Below are 18,277 nucleotides of genomic sequence, written 5' to 3'. Positions count from 1 at the left end.
AACGAAACCTCCAGTTTTTTTTATACCGGCTCAATGCCATTACAAGACTTTCACTGCAAATTAAAACGTCGTCGCAATGCCGTCGTCATTTACATTCTACAGGAATAAAAAATACTAAAAAAAATAACAAAAAAACAACATAATAAAGTAAACATTATCCAAAAATAAAATATTTATTCATTATTGAATCACATGGTGTAACATAATCAATAACAATTATTATAAAGAGCTCAGATATACATCGAAATAGAAAAAAAAAAACATTTCACGCAAAAACTTTCACACAACACTTTTATACTATAAATAAATAGATTTAATGTTTTGTTGAGAAAAGCCTTTTCAGACCAAGTTTTCTCGAGTTCTATATAAGGTGCTCCTTTTTTATAAATATATTTAAGTCACTTTGGAAATAACATTCTGCTTATTTCCCGCTGAAGGAAGAAAATTAACTTTTTAAATAAATTTATAAATAAGGGTCACGCTCTATTATTTAGTTATAATTTACCTATCAGTGTTTTGAACTATATTTAGCATTCTCTAGTACTAGTCCCTATCTACCTTTACCCAACGCTATCGACTATAGGCCCCATGCTTTGGATAAGGATGCCTCTTTAAATACCTTTCCAAATCCATTCTATGCCCTTGCAATCTTGCAATATAAATTATATACATCCCATCTGGCATCTCACAACCAATCTTAGTAATATTAAATATTGTTATGATCTAACGAAGGATCGCTACCATTATGTTCGAGTATCCTAAAAAACTGGTTAAAGGAATTAAGTTTTGTTTTTTTGGATGGTTTCAATAAGAATCTTGTTTTAGATAATGCGCAAGTGTAAATTGAACATAGTTATAGCACGAATTTGAACCTTAAGTTCATAATCGCAGAGGAGCATTGCATAATCCAATTAGAATTGCTCTATACTACAACGAAAAAGCGTGAGTTTGTTAAAACTAGAATAAAAAATAAAATTCTAGTTAATTATATAAATTGTTTGTGTAGTCTTAACGAACTTCGAACTCTGAGCGAGCTACCCAATTAGCCAAAGCGAAACTCTCTGCAAGTTTGTTCTATAAAACATTTAGAAGGTTCGACACCGTTCGAATGGATAAGACTCTGGTTTCAGTTGTGAGACTATACAGTTTCGAATTCTGAGGCCGTATATCATTTTTTCCCCAACAAGTCGTCCAGCAAGTCCTGGTTGGTCATGTTCGCATCGCCGAGCAAGTTATTCCGGGAATCCCGGGAGCTTCTCCTGCCCGATATAGACCGCTTCCTGCCTACCGGGGTCACGTCAGAAAACACTTGGTCAGTCAACATCCTAAAGTTGTTGTTCAGTTCATTTAACGCTGATTCTGGTATCTCACCATTAGCATTGACGAATTCATTTATTTTGTCCACGGCTTCCAGCTGTTGAACTAGTTTGTCACTTTCGAATCTCGATTGGTTGAAACATTTCATGTGCTTGTCGATAACTTTGCTGCTTTTCTCTATGTCCTGAATAATATCCTTGCAGTACCTATCTATAGGTTTCCCTGATATTCTCCGTTCGAGAGCGCTGCCTTCACGTTTCATTTCTCCGTCATGTATTGCTACAGTAGTAACAGTTTCTTCAATAGCTGCATTTTCATAAAAAGATACATTCGAGTTTCTCTTGCCTCTTGATTTTGGTCTTTCTTGTTCATCACTTTCAATTAGTTCTTCTATGGACTCTTCTGTAGATTTTCTTCTTAACGCACTGGGTTTTCTTGAAGCTGGTTCCTCGGTACTTTTTATTTTATTCATTAATTCAGATTTCATGGCTTCCATTTTTCTTTGAAGTTCGTCTGGTGAGCTTTTTAGATCTAAATCCTCATCGAATATTGTTAAGTCTGCCATTCCATCTTGGACTGTTTTAGCCAGATCCATTATGTCATCAGAATTTTTGGAATTCTTTCTGGTTCCAGGGTTTGAGGTAGACCGCGTACTGGTGGAGTTGGTCCGACTCCTGCCGTACCGGGAGCGAGGCTCGGTGGATGATGAGGTGTCTTCATCGTGAGATAAAGCACTGCTAACGTTACGAGAATTTTCGCATAACTTTGCTATCATATTTTGCTCCACCTGAAGAAATTTTAGGAATTTATTATAAAAACAATATTTACTACGATAACAAAGATCAGAAGCATGTTAATGCATGAAATATTTCGTTTCAAGAGAATTGGTGTTATTTTAATATCTATGTATGCAATAATTATTATCCACGTATAATTTTCTACTGTTCTATTCCCACGAATACAATAATTTGAGTTAAAGGAAATACCTACAATCGTGAAATTCATTTCAAAATGGATAACCCTCCATCCATAGCAATCCAACGTGATTTAAATTGAACGTGTGTAAAATCGTGAAGACAAAACAAAGGGTAAACAATTTAACAATGATAATCTCAAAATAAAGGGCGTCCCGGAGGAAATAACCGAGACACGGAGAAATACAATTTAATATGCGTCGTATTTGAATATGTCTAGATAACACACGTGTATGTAAAATGAGCCTAATACGAATATAAAGGGGACAAATGAAATGCCGAAAAATATATCTTAATGACCTTTAAATATTTCCAGAAGGCGGAAAAATCTTCGTAGGCCTATGTCCACTAGCAATACACAAAAAAGTATAATTCTCGTGAAAAATAAAGTAGTCAAACAACAAAACAGTACGTGCTTTTATCGCTGTTTATAAAAATCATGAGTACATATGATATAGTAAACACATAATGATTCACAAATGTACATACATATAATGACATAGGAGTTATATGAAGTGCATTAATCCAGCAATGACTTACCATAATCCTGTCATCCCTCCCTCGGAAGGTGGACGCGTCAGCTTCAGACCGCGCCTTTAGATTCTGCTTCACGTTCGCTATGTTGGTTCCTGATGGCGTCTTTACTGGCGACTTGAGGGTTCTACTCGCTGCTGTGCTTAACATCTTCTCTTTCATCTAGGAAATACGATAAAAAGAGTTTATAAAGTTGGTCTCTTTCAAAACCTTGCTAAACGTTTGTGACTCTAATAACTAGCTCAATATTCTTTCACGAGTTGATTTGACGAGGAAATGGGGACAAGGTCTTTTTCTTTCCATATACTATAGATAGTTAAATGAATAATATCGAAGGCGTATGTCTTCCTTTATACCAAAAATGAAAATAAATCAAATAACGATAAATTGAACTTACGCGTGACGTCACTTTTATGATCAAATATTGTTAACGCTACGTCACAAAGGCAAAGAAAAGAGGCCAATATTAAAAAATGCATTTAATAGAGTAAAAAGATTCCAACTTTATACATCCAGCCGTAATTCCCATTATATATGCGGGTGTCAAAAGATTTATTTCATTTATCGAATATCATTTGAAGTGAGAAAAATGGTTTCTTTCGCACCGAATTATATTTTTAAAACACGTACTCCTAATGAGAAATATTTTTCCTTAATCCAATCTTTTTATAGTGCTAATCCTACACAGGAAACCGTACGTACTCATAATCTTCTACCACGAATCCATAATTAATCTTTGCTCATCACATCGCCATATAAATACAACTTGTATTTTGTAACGAGGTCTATGTTCAACACATTTCGCTGGAGTTTGGTTCCCCAAGAAGAAACCCGAGCATCTTGAGTTTACCAAAGCTAACCGCGCTTGTTCCAAGTTACCACTAAGAGAGAAATGTTAGGGAATCCAATTAGAACGTAATTGTGTCGAATATTATTGCGAGGAAGAATCTTATTATCAGAAGAACCTTAGTCTTTAATAATAATTATATATAATTATACGCAATTCCTCTGAGAAATTTGACAATTGTAGATATTACGAATAGACTGACAAAAATCTGCCACAAGGGACGCTATACCTACCTACAAAGACACATGTCATGTAAGATTTTCAAACTCATTTGACATAATGCTTAATAAATGATATTATTTGCTACACACTATACTTCTCTTATTTTTAGGGTTCCGTACGTCTTAATACAAAAACGGAACCCTTATAGGATCACTCGTGTGTCTGTCCGTCCGTCGCTTACAGTCAATTATCTCCGAATCTATTAGACCGATTAAGTTGAAATTTGGTACACATATCAATTCTTGTGACCCAAACACAGAGGTGTGACGTGAGCAGATGAAATCTGTATATGGGGGTCATTTTTGGGGGGGAAGGGGAAAATTAAAATAAAAAAATCTGAAACCTGCATCGTGTGGCATATCAAATGAAAGGTCTTGTTGAGAAGATCTTAAATGTATTTTATTGTAATTTTAAAATAAATAGTTTCCAAGTTATTCAAGAAAATAGACGAAAATTGACCATTCCCCCCCCCCTTTATCTCCGAAACTACTGAAACTAAAATTTAAAAAAAAATACAGAAATTAGTTTTCTCCTTATAGATTATAGGAAAACCTATAAGAAGTCCATGGTATTAAAATAACATGGTAAATCACTCAATATTGTGCGTACCAACTTACATTTGCAGGTGGAATGTGTGGGAGAACATATTTTTTAACTCCAATGTAAGTTTTGTTGAATCGGTTTGTAGATGAGTACTTACGGAAACCTCTTCACGCGAGTTCAACTCGCACTTGTCCGGTTTTTTTTAACATTACGCCGAGTACAAACCGTTTTCAGTAGTCAAAAGCCCGAAGCATTCGACTATTGAAAACGGTTGCCAAAGGTGCTCTTAAGGCATGCTTAACAAGATAAAATCCGATCTAAACGTTTCACCACAACTTTTAAATGGTTGGTTATCAAACGTGTCTACAAGAACATTAAATAATTCACCTTTAACACAAAACAAACTAAATTGAAACCTGTTAATCCGTTCGAGAGCTGTGACGCTTCAGGCTAGCAGATAGACAGATACAACCTTATAACATTTTTCTTCTAGCGTCGGGGTTAATGGCAAATGGAATGAGGAAAGATTATGAAAAAGATGAAAAAATATTTACCTCAATGATAGTGGTGAGTTTATCAGCATTCGTAATCGCCATGTCCAGGTCGTGCCTGGTGTCCTTGTGTTTGCTGATCTCGTTCTGCAGCTGATGCCTGAAGTTCTTCGCTTCCAACGCGATTCGGCGTTGCAACATCGTTATCGTTTCGTTCTGTTGCTGGACCTTCATAGTCAGTTCTGACACTTGCGATTGTAACTTTTCACGTTCCAGCAAATTTCTAGAAATGTTTAAAAATAAAGTTTTTGTCAAAATGTACAAATAATTTTCAATGGAACAACTTTTTTATCCAATTGGTGCACTTTTTATTTGAAGTACAGAAATAGCTTGCTATTGACGAATGCCTCATCAAACATCAGTCGATTGAGTTCATAAACAAACTCGTTAAACTGTAGCTATCCAAACTTTCACAATGTACTGACATGAACGTAGACGTGAAACATTGAGCAGATAATATTTTTATTGGATGCAGATAAAAGAAATGGTATGGAAAATAAATATTATTAAACTGTTCCTAAAACGCTTTGTCGAATAATATTAATAAGTGGTGTGATCAGATTACGTTTATAACGTTATAATGACACCTTGCTTTACTTGAAGATTTTTAGAACACTTGATACCAAACGTTTTTTCTGTTAAAGTCCGTTGTCCTCTTTTCAGAATACAAATAAAGCTTACAAATCAGATCAGATTACGAAAGCAATATTTAACATTTACATCAAACCTTTACTTCTTAGTGCATTTTTGAACCTTACTTAAACCAAACAATATGAAGCACAATTTCTATTTCACAACTCCTAAAAGTGATAATTCAAGAGGTGGTAATAAGTTCAGGTCTTCTATCCACGTACATAGCAACTACAAATGTTCACTACGCAAGGAGTTGTGACACTCACAACGCCATCTAGTCTCAAACTACGCGAAGCTTATACATATCATGAGCACGAGACAACTGATAACATATTCTTACAGCATACCTATCATTGTAAAACTCCTTTTTTGATTCGCTGTCTCAAATTCATCAAAACTCACCTATCCATACACTGACTTGAGAAGTTCACCATCTCACCTATCCTTGTCACTACTCACCTATCCTTGCTGAGCTCCAACAGATGTTGGTGCTCGTCCCTGATCTGCTGCAGCTGCATGTCCTTCTCCTTCAGCCTTTGGTTGGCCTCCTTGTACTGCTGCTTCAGCTGCTTGTACTTCGACTGCTGGATCCTCATCTCCTCGTTATGAGAGTTCAGCACTTGAGGAAGCTCCGCGTTTGAGTTTTCGTATCTATTTGTTAAGGTATGTTAATTTAGGTTAATTCATGGGTAATTTACCAATACACCTTACAAATATTGGCTTATTTTTTTACATTGACAGTTATTATGCTAATTCTAAATACCAAAATCAATGTTTTACTTTCAGATCGGATTAAGGATAGCTTGATTCTAAAATGTAATTCCCATAAAGAGGAGCCGGCAAGAAATTCCATAATTATTAATAAAAAATTGATACAATTTATCAGACAGATAAATCTAAGTTAGTAGGGAAGTTTCAAAAACCACCTTAAAAGAACCATATTTAGCTGCTCATACCTCTGCAATGCGATTTCCTGTTTCTTCTGTATGGCACGTAATACTCTGTTCTCGTTACTTAGTTCCTAAAAGTAATATTCCACTTTAGTTTAAAACCATTAAGCAAAATTTTCAAATTAAACGGTGAAAAACATCATGAAATAACAAAAACCCTCCCTAAACTGTAGATGCACTGCACTTAGATATACGAGCCCTCCCGAGCCAAGATAGTTGGAGCAGAACATTTTAGCGAGACCGTTTGGGGAATGAATCCAACGCTTTGTTCACGTCGGAAAAACCTTCCATTTCTATTTATAAAACTTGGTATCGACGACCCTTATAAATGGGAGTCCTTTGATAAGTGTCAATGCGTCACTTTTTGGGAGTTTTTTGGTTATATTTATAGAAAGAAACATACATTCAAGGCAGGTCTAAATTGTGTCGCGTTTCATGTAAGGTAAAGGCACCTGATTCCGCGGTGTTATTTATTTATAAAATCATATTTCAAGCTCATGAGGCCCGAAATGTGTGTGTTTAATATATAAACAAAAACCGGTTAATATTAATTGAATAATGTATCTTGCAGGAATATGGTGCCATTTTTAGAACATCTCGGAAAGTGCCTTTACTTAAATGAAGAATGGAACTTAAACACAAGCAATGCTCAGAGCCATTTACAATAATCGTTACTAAAATTAATGTGCCTTGGGACGACTATAGTATACCTACTCAAATGCAAATACGAAGAAACTAGTTCAAAAATGGCGCTCTTTGGGGGAGGCCTACGTTCAGCAGTGGACGGCGATAGGCTGAGATGAAGTTCAAAAATGCATTGCCCCTACTCAGTTTCTGAACTTTCAACAACCTTACAGACCTGTAAATGATAATGGGCATCAGACAGCTGGTTCTGCAGCTGCTTGACTCTGTGCGTCTTCGCCGACAGCACCCTCTGCGTAACGTACCGGTCGCCCGACTTGTTCAGCGACGCGTTCGACATGTCCATCGTCAGGGGGTTCAGACGCTTTCGCTTGTTTAACAAGTTCAAACGGGAGTTGCTGCTGTACACGCTCTCTAGAGATTCTTTTCTGAAATCATTAGGCATTACATAAGTAAAAAAAGCTGCATGATAAAATGAATATTTCGAAAACCTTTCCCACAATTATGTTTAATAAAAACGCAAAACCTAAAAGCAATATAATATACCCACAAACGCAATTTCTTACTTACAATAGCCTATCGATGCATAAAATAACTTTCCGAATCGCAACAAAAATGTGAATACACAGAATTGGCTTTTACAGACAAAATCAAGCTATTTTCTATTTCGCATCCTAGGCAATCATTGGAAATTTATCGAAGGGAGAAATAACAAGATACAACCGTTCGTACGATATCAAACGCAATACTGTGACCCGATGGCATTGAATTTAGTTGACTAGGTAGGTATGGATACAAGGATACCAAGGTCTATTGCCTATTAACAGATATTACTTGAACAACCTAATAGTTTGCGTGGTAAACGACTCTCTATTCTTAAGGCCATTCACGTAAAGGTCTATAGTTCTAGGTTATTAACTAATTCCTGAGAGCTTGCTTAGGTAGAGGTCATCAATGAAGGAATTACGTTGAAGCAAAGTTTTTGTATACATTTTGAATTTTACAGTTACTTACCTAATATGTAGTATATATCTAATTAGCACATAAGTATGACTTTTCTAGGTATAGGTACATCCATTATTAAATTCATAGATTTCCAGTTTCATTAAATTTTCATGGGTAATTAACTCAAGGCCAATTTCAATTAAATGCTGGACTGTGATTATATTTAAAAAATCGTTAAACCCATTGTAGTTACCTATCGAACACTAATAATAAAGGAAAATTCTATCACCTACAAGTTACTAGACCAAGGTATCAAAAAACGGCCGGCGCTATCACATCTAAAATTGAATTATTGATGTTCTTAGATAAGGCTGCGCTGTAAAACCTTTTCTAACCGGCCTGGATATTGTGACCACTCAGTATTATCATGCTACATTATTCAGGGTCCCATTAGGACACTATCGAGTACTTTCAAAGGGTATAAATACTCGAGTAACATTCATTTGTACCCGAACGTAGGCTATGATAAATATTCAGGTTAGGGTCTTAGTGAAAAGACAATAAAATTAAATCGCGTGTGCGATCTAGGGTCGTACCTACGCTATAAATATCTATATATTCTATAGATATCGTCATAAAACGGTATAGGTAACATCGTTATACTAAGTACCTACGTACCTAAGGTTTGTTGGAAGTTCTTGAAACTAACTTAATACATAAATAGGTTAGTAGATACAAATTGCTAGACAGTAATCAATACAACACTAGAACTAACTCCAACTATCACCTAAGCTCTCTATGATAAAGTTACAATTATTAAGATAAATCGTATCATTTTACCATCGGATTAACATCAGCTTAGGTTTATCTGAAACTATCACAATTAGACATTTAGATAGGTACAAGTATTTGGGACAAACCACAGGTTACTTAAGTATCTACGTACCTACATAGCTGTTTGTTACCAATTGTAACAGAATAACATTCAATAGGTAGGTTTAACCGTAAGTATCTACACACGATAGCTATTACGAATTCCTCACAGTTGTCGAGATTCTGATGTAGGAATCACGCGATTCAGGAATATTTGCTTGTACGTTGGTATGCTATGTTAGAATCGCGTTGCATAATACGTTCATGCCGAAACTGACTATATACGTTCTCTTTATTTCATACAGTTTGATGCATAAGTAATAGATACCAATTTCTTCTTTTTTCAGCAAACATAAATTGATCAAATATTATTTACATGTGAATGGAACCTACGCGTTAAGTTCTCTGTATATTTTTTTTCAAGGCGTTACGTATACTAAACTTTAATAAAAACAATTAATCTTTTTACTGTTTAGATAAACTTAAAATACGTGTCTATTATTTTTATACCCCATTAGAATATGCTTATCGTTAGTACGGACAAATAACTTGTTAGGGATCCTTTTTTATCAAGCTTTAGATTCATAATAGTTGGACAAAAATACTACGCAACGACCAATAATATATCTAGCATTAAATAAAAAGATACAAAGCTAGGTAAATAGATGGAGTGAAGTTTTAACGCTTTCCCACATTCCATATCAAGGTTGTTATTCCATAGCCCGTATAAATTCTAATGTATACCCATACCAAGTTCAGCCATTTTCATAAGATGAAGAACGATTATTGCCATTTTCAATTTATAAGATTACCCGGAACATAAGAAACTACTTCAACTGATACTCATCTACCTACGTTATTTAAGGCATGGCAAGGTAAACAAACCTTTAATTTATGTATGTGTGAGTAATTATTAGCTATTTGTGAAGGCAACCCAATTATTGTCGATGTTTTATGCAACTGATGGCGCCGTGTTTTGTTTCTTTCTCGGTCCGTTACGGTCATTGTATTCGTTCGGTGCAAGGTGAATAAATAAAGTAGGTATATCTACTTAATTGGAATTACATAATATCGTATTTTCATTGATTGCACCACCTTGTATTTCATGTCCCAAAGGAGTAAAACTTAGTCGGTACCTATGTACCTTAATGATATTGTGAATATCCTACAAAACCTGTGTTACTGCTCGCTAAGTAAATACGTACCTACCTAGAGGAAGGAAAATTCCTCTTTAATTACTTAAATAAATATCCACAAAAAATCTATTGCTGATTAATAAACAGGTTGCAGGCACTGCGGTAAACATAGCCACCTGTTTGTTGCTACCTGTATGCAGTAAAAGGTATATGTAACTGAATTGGTACATGCTCAGATCAGCTTATCGCAGGTCTTATATCATCATTATTATAGGTACTATTTTACTTCATCCATGGTCCCCGGTGCTTTGGATCTGGATACAAACTGATTTTGTTTATAACTCATTCACATTAACTGCCAGCATCATCGTCTGAACCCTTACGCTTTGTAGTAAACTAACAGAATCACTAGGTACTTCCTAAACTATTACAGGAAATCTGAGAAACTAATAAACAAGAATGATGAAAAGCAATAGAATAGAATAGGAAGGTGGCTGATCGTAGATGGCCCTTTTTTAAATTCTGAACAATGCTTCTGCATGTTGGACCCGTGTCATCGCATACGCCTTTTAAAAGGACCACTTCTCTTCCCAAAGAATATTTTCCCCCGAATGAAACGAGGTAAGCAGTAGACACATTCTAGATGGCACAAGAATATTGTCAAAAAGTCACCTAGAAACGCAAGCAGTACGAGGAAAGAGAAAAAAGTAAGCAAAAGTGAAACCTACCTTTGGTCTTTACGTTTATCCTCGGGAATCAAACTCAGCACTGACATTCTTCGTTTCACATACAAAGCACCATTTTTATACAAAATAGGTACGCTCGAAAAGCGAGCAAGATATTTATTGTTGAAAATAACTCAAGTCGACAGGCCAGTGTTGTTACATAAGTTGCTATGGCAACGGATAATATGTCAATCAATAGATTCGAAATTTGTAATGTAACTGGCTTGGTTACGACATCGGATCTCTATAATCTGTAGTGCTTGTGTCGATGACTCAGACTGTGTGAAATAGTTGCCACGTATATAGTTCGCGACGTCGCGAATTGGTGTCCCTTATTAATTGTGGTTAGAGTAGCAATAACACTAGTCACCAGAACTTTATGGTCGGTGGCAAAAAGTTTTAAATACCGTTTCGAGGCGGGTCTAGGCCTGTCTATGGGTCCATGAGCCATAAATTGTAATTTACAAGAAATTCTAGTTTTTAGTCATTTATTCATTTTTCAGATCATTATATTTAACAATTACTTTTCTTTTGTTACTAGTCTTTAAGTTGTTATCTGTTTCCTAAATGACGGAAACACTATTTCAGTATGCGACAAAAATAAGTATTTTAAAATGTATTGTAGAGATCGAACCTGCAACTGTAGCTATATGTATAACCTTGATGTCATTGGTTTCATTTTTACCGGCCTGCCTAGGAATCCTTAAATTTATAAAGTACCTTAAATAAAACAAATAAAAACATTTGATATTTTTATTATTCAATTAATAAATAGATAACAATGCAATAACGTCGAAAAATACTATACTATCAGTTAAGATTCGGCTGGAGAGGTCAATTCATCAGCCTTTCATAACCTGGAGCCGTCAGGTCTGCCATCCACGATTAGACTATTACTTACGGTCCGACCAATTACATAACCAGAAAACTGCTGCTTTCAGAGAAATATGAATATACTTAAATCCCAACCGCTCGCTAACTATACATACCTACATATATACCTACACTTAACTAAAATACTGTGAAGACAGGACGAACCAACGTATCACACTGTTAGACAGATGTTTGGTATTTGGGTACACTGGATTATAGTTGCTGCACTTACATTTTTTTACACCTGCAAACAGAATGGTAGAACAGTTATATTCTGTGACTCGAGGGATATAGGGAAATATAGGGAATCGAACAAGTTTTTATCGCAGTTGTAATCTGTGCCAGCTAACAATTAGTAGAGAAAAATAAGACGAGCACATAGAAATCTTGATGTGGGTAAATTTTGACTAAATACGATTCAATTATAAATATACATCAAAATAAGTTCACGCTTCCTGAAATTTTTGAATCTATGGTGAAATAAATAAAGTCTGAAAAAGGGGTGTATTCTTTTTTACAATAGCGTAAGTCTGTGACAATCATCATCAAAGTCAGTCATAAATTAACCCACGGTAGGAAAAAGATCTGCCTTAGTTTTATGCTATTGTCTTTTACCTCTGCCTGCGACTAAACCTTATTTACAGGTCAGTGTTTGAGAAAATAGAAATTTGATTTCGTCAGTTGATTTTCTTTAATTCGGTGTCCAAAATGGCGTCCATATAGCTAAATAAAATTTAGTGATACTTACTACATGTTTCTTTACATTACCTGACTCATTTTTCTTTGGTATCCATTTTTCATAGTAATAGATAACTTATACTCTAACGACGTGATTTTCAGTTTTCTATTTTTAGTTTCTTTTCGTTGAAACTTTATACTTGTAGAACTGTTATATTTTTGTCGTTAAATATTCGCCTGTGAATGGTATATACAAATTGATTATAATGTGCTAACATGTTCAAATTTGGACTTTACACATCTGTATTTTAGGCTTCATTTTGCTTGAGATTTGCTAGGTCTTGTTTGAACTGACCGTTTTTACAGTATATGAGAGTGTTACATTTCATAGTTCTTTGCCAATGTTTGATATAATCTTTGGTGGGAGGTGAAATGGGATACAACAGTAGAGACAATTAACAGATAATGAAAACAAAGAGGTGCAACGAGGTAACTTTTACCTAAGTATCAGTGAATCTGATTGGCTAATTTCTGTATCAAGCACATATAAAAGCAAAGCAAAGCAGTCAGACTAAAGTCGATAAAGAGTAACCCGTTAAAGAGCATTCGCCATTTCACCCCCACGTTTAACTTAAATATTTAAACTTAGTGGGTTTTTGTTATTGAAATAAAACACGAATTATGTAACCAAAATAATATACTTAACAAGTTACTTACTGTACATAGTACATTTTATCAACTTTTTATTTACATACACATTTCACAAAACTCAACATTTATTCACTTGCCTTGCGCCGTGATTGGCCTCAGAACATGGTCATAATGGTTTACATTGGCCTTATGTCACAGTTTAAGAGTGCGTGGTCTATGAGCAGCGTGATTAACACTCCATTCTCAAAATAAACAAACACAAGACATTACATGACAACACAAATGAGAAAATTGGAGATTCTTTTAAAAGGCTATTGGCCGACTTGAAATCGTAAAAAAATAATTCTATAAACGAATGCCTCTAGTGTGTTCTAATTGAGAAAATCCTTTATAGAACAAGTGTGAGTGATGCTGCTATAGAAACCAACACCAACTAGTATAACTCTCCGAGAAGAGATTTAAAGAAAAACGTTAAATTTAGATCTCTAACTGTGGACACAGGACCATTTTTGGTAAGAAGACCATTTTCTCTAAACTTTAACCTCATGTGTGCATTAGCTGCTATACCATAATTTTGGCTAATAACACAATGAGCCCTGCTTGCGACTTAATATGCATTATTACACGACATCAATTTCACTTGTGGGCGTGTGAGCGCAAGTGTGTGGGTACAACATATTTGAAGCAGGTTACGTTTAATTTCTCTGACTACCCACATTTGAGAAACTTGTGATGAACACCATGTTACTGGCCCACGATTTTACAATAACAAACTAACGAGGCAACAAGACACAAACTAGCTTTTATTACAAAACAAACAATACAATAGACAAATCACAAAATAATATAAACAAATAAATATTCAAAAAATATTTGCCACTCTGTCTTTAACTTGTATACCCGTAGGGGGTAGAATTTATGCTATGTATTGAATACCAAAAAAAAATTGCATATTAATATAATCAATACTAAAATTTCACATTAGTAAAAACTTAACAAAAAGTGAAGGCATCGTTTCTTCATTTTAATTAAGGTCTAAAATCGTGAATTCTTAATGTTATCACAAAAAAGCAAAAGAAGGGTTGATCGACAAAATATTTAAATTCCAATTGTTTTGATATTGGGTCCACAATTCAGTTAATGAAAAAAGTATTGCAATGTCAATAAAATCAAATCAATCGTCAGTAGCGTAGAAACCATTGACTAGTTTCGTTACATCGTTGCACAACTTTGTAACACTATAACCCTGAATAGTTAAATGAGGGACGAGTGAATTAAAGAATCATTATTCTATTTTTAATATATTTTCATTAGATTCTTTATCGTCTCATAGACTCTTCACTACATCTTTCATTCAACGGATCATGATATAAAATTATTAGGTGTATGTCAGTGGTATTACTAAAAGACATCTATTTCAAAGACTAAAGGCTTAGATTCCACTGAGAGGCGTCTTGACTTAAGTCTCTCTAGGAGTAACGCTTTGAAAGAAACATCTATACAAGGTACATAGCTCAGCTGTAGCTGGTGTGGTCCTAGTCGGCGGGTGTGTGTGGGGTCGCACCTGCGTCCTTGTTCTGCTTCTGCCACAGACGCGAGTACAGCGAGTGCGGGTCGGCGAGGAGCTGCTGGTGCGTGCCGCGCTCGGAGACGGCGCCGCGCTCCAGCACGAGGATCTCGTCCGCGTCCGCCACCGTGCTGAGGCGGTGCGCGATGCAGATGGACGTGCGCCCCACCGTGGCCGCCTTCAGCGCGTGCAGGATGGCCTGCGGGACCAGCGACGCGTTACTTATGCTCTTATGATAATCATGTACTACCATTAACGGTCATCATAGATTATTTGACAACAATATCTCTAGAATCCGTCAAATAAATTCCCAAAACATATTGATTACCTGTTTTTATTTTATTTTATTTAAAAACTCGTTAGGCGTCACTTGCCAATACGCTTTATAGTAGCTAATGATATTACTAATATTATACTCTATAGCATTTATAGTTTTTGTAAATCTATCTGCCAGACTAAACTGATTTATATTATAAGACTTAGGGCCGATTTTTCAATCACCAGATAACTTTTATTCGACGAATATGTTTGACGTTTTGACAGCTTTTGTATAGAAAATATGTCAAACGGCCATATTTATTCCTCAAATAAAAGTTATCTGTCGATTGAAAATTGGGCCTTAATCAAATACCCTATTATTTCCATTAACAAATAATTACCAAGAACTATATGATATTTAAACGTTCTTATTGAGCGTATGTTATCGTGAATCATTGACAAGTTTAGTTTATCCTGTAAGGGCCGATTTTTCAATCACCAGTTAACTTCTATCTGAGGAATAAATATGGCCGTTTGACATATTCTCTATACAAAAGCTGTCAAAACGTCAAACATATTCGACGAATAAAAGCTATCCAGCGATTGAAAAATCGGCCCTAAATAAATTCCGACTTCCACCCAAACAAAAACCAATTTACTCAAATCTTACCCTCAAAATCTGCTAAAAATTATATGAAAAACAATAAAAACGGTTTATAAGAGTTATATATCCTACTAATTGTTACATATTATTATAATATATTAGAGGGTAGGTTTAGCTGATAAGCGCGCACTTGTATTCGTGATGCAGTTACAATATACGCTTGTACTCAACGCACGTCTTTTATTTATCAGTGGCGACGAGGATAAAACTTTGTTCGGTGCAGAATATTTTATTTTAATCATGTCGGGGACAGTAATTACAATGTCTGTGGGCAAAATCAAAGACTTTGATGTGAAAACCGGTAATTGGTCAGCATATGTGGATCGACTGGAAACGTATTTTGTGGTTAACAAAATAACGGACGATTTGAAGTTACCGACCTTAATCGCGCTAATCGGTAAACAGACATACCAATTGTTGACTACATTAGAGAGTCCTAAGAAGCTTCAAGCTTATCATATGCGTTCGCGGTGGACTTACTGCGTGCACATGTGCAACCGACACCGTCAATCCTGGCAGAACGATATAGATTTCGTCAAAGACGGCAAGTGACAGGCAATCGATAGCGGATTACGTGGCTGACTTGAAAAAGATGGCTATATAATGTGAATTTAAAACTAACTTAGAAGAAAATTTACGAGATCAGTTTGTGTGCGGTCTGCGGAGCGATTTTATTCGACAGAGGTTATTTGCGGAACAAGATCTAAATTATAACAAAGCGCTACAGTTAGCTATTACCCTGGAGGCAGCCGAGAGGGACGCGGAAGATACATAGATTAGGAAGCAAAAATTGTTCAGCGTGCGGTGGCAACGGACATAGCTCACAAAACTGCAGGTATAAAGATTTTGAATGCAGTTATTGTGGAAAAATGGGCCATTTGCGAAGAGTATGCATGAAGACGGAATTCGATCGACGTATGACATCGGACAATTCAAACGGTGCGCGGGGACGGTCACGCAGAGGTCGCGCGCTCGGACCGAGCGGCCACAGCGCGGACGGCGAGAAGCAGCCGCGCAGCGCAGCGGGGCCGCAGCCGCGCCGCGCGGGCCGCCCGGCCCAGCCCGCGCCGCCGCACTGGCCGGGAGAGCCGGCCACGGGCGACTCCTCCGGCGAGGAGCAGAACGCGTCTGATGATGGCGAGGAGCCAATGTACCAGATGTCTTTAGCGAAGTATAGACCGGTGTGTATGAACATTATCATAAATAGTAAACCTATAAAAATGGAAGTCGATACAGGGTCGGCGTTATCTTGTACAAGCTATTCAACATACATTGAATTGTTTAAAGATTTGCCTTTAAAAACGTGTAAATTAAAGTTAAAATTTTACAACGGTTCAACTGTTTATCCGATAGGGTACTTAGAAACAAATGTAAGGTATAAAAATAAGGTAAAAAAGTTGGATTTATAATAAATAATGGTAGTACTAGTTTATTAGGGAGACTGGCTGTCTGAATTGTGTATAGAAATACCTATGCTAAGTAAGTGTACAGAAATACATAATATGGTACAATGTAAAAGTAACTTGCTCAATGATATTATCTCTAGGCCTGAGAGTTTATTTGACGATACATTGGGCAAGTATACGGGGGAAGAGGTCTTCGGGTGGACGCAGAATTGGATGCAATGCTGCGCGCCGGCGTCATCGAGCCGGTCGCCCGCTCGGACGGCCGGCGGACGGCGGAATACGACTCTGCGTAGATTGTAAGGAGACACTGAACAAAGCTTTGTTGGTTGATAGGTACCCGGTTAAAAAAGTAGAAGATTTATATAATGGCTTGAGTGGTAATCATTACCAAGTTACATCTATCTCAAGCTTATAACCAGCTGGTTTTAAATAAAACGTCTAGGAACTAAACCGTCATTAATACACATAGAGATCTATTTAAATACAATCGCCTAGTGTACGGTCTCGCTTCTAGTCCTGGAATTTTTCAAAAAATAATGACACATCTCTTTAAAAATATTCCGGATGTAGTAGTGTTTTATGATGACATTCTAATAAAAAGTAAATCGGAACTTACATTTAAAAAGCGTAGAACAAGTATTTAATATTGTACAAAGTAATGGTTTAAAATTAAAAAAGAAAAATGTGAGTTTATGGCTGACCAAGTAAAGTATTTAGGATTCATAATAGATAAAAAGGGAGTTCGAGTCAACCCAAAAAAGTTAAAACCCATATTAGGTATGCCTCATCCAACCAATATCTTGGAATTAAAATCGTTTTTGGGCATGGTTAATTTTTACGGAAAATTTATAAAAAATTTAAGCACTCATATTACTCCTCTTTATGACTTACTGAAAAGGGGTAAACATTGGAAATGGACAATATCACATACAAAGACTTTTAATACAATTAAAAAACTTTTGTGTAGTGCGGAAGTCTTGAAATATTTTGATATGTCGTTGGAGAGCATAGTAACGTGCGACGCGAGCTCGCGTGGGCTCGGGGCGGTGCTGGCGGCGCGCGCCGGGCGGCGGCCAGCGAGGGGCGGCGCACGCGTCGCGCGCTCTCCTCCGCCGAGCAACACTATAGTCAGGTTCATAAAGAAGCCCTCGCGATAATATTTGCTATGGGACAAATTCCATCAATATTTTTTTGGTAGAAAGTTCACGTTACATACGGATCATAAACCGGAGGCGAGTATTCCTAACACGGCGGCTAGTCGACTACAAAGATGGGCTATTAAATTATC

The 18,277-nt window shown here is 36.3% G+C and overlaps 1 protein-coding gene across 5 annotated transcripts in view; it reads right to left on the bottom strand.

The window, feature by feature from the left end:
- Positions 1–259: 259 nt before the first annotated feature.
- Positions 260–18,277, bottom strand: part of LOC113502724 (ATP-binding cassette sub-family B member 7, mitochondrial) — a 34,126-nt gene continuing 16,108 nt past the window's right edge. For 2 of the 5 annotated variants that reach the window (XM_026884377.1, XM_026884379.1), the window contains exon 14: positions 13,123–14,860. In XM_026884377.1, the coding sequence (XP_026740178.1) occupies positions 14,630–14,860 (231 nt within the window). In that variant the 3' untranslated portion in view covers positions 13,123–14,629. Of the gene's footprint in view, positions 2,105–2,831; positions 2,988–4,991; positions 5,212–6,080; positions 6,273–6,577; positions 6,643–7,430; positions 7,642–10,895; positions 12,010–12,531; positions 12,681–13,122; positions 14,861–18,277 lie in introns of those variants that run through there. The other 3 variants (XM_026884380.1, XR_003401375.1, XM_026884378.1) reach the window with 3 other exon arrangements.

The sequence above is a fragment of the Trichoplusia ni genome, chromosome 17 (assembly GCF_003590095.1).
Source record: "Trichoplusia ni isolate ovarian cell line Hi5 chromosome 17, tn1, whole genome shotgun sequence".
NCBI lineage: Eukaryota > Metazoa > Arthropoda > Insecta > Lepidoptera > Noctuidae > Trichoplusia > Trichoplusia ni.
This window is presented reverse-complemented; position numbering and strand designations above follow the sequence as displayed.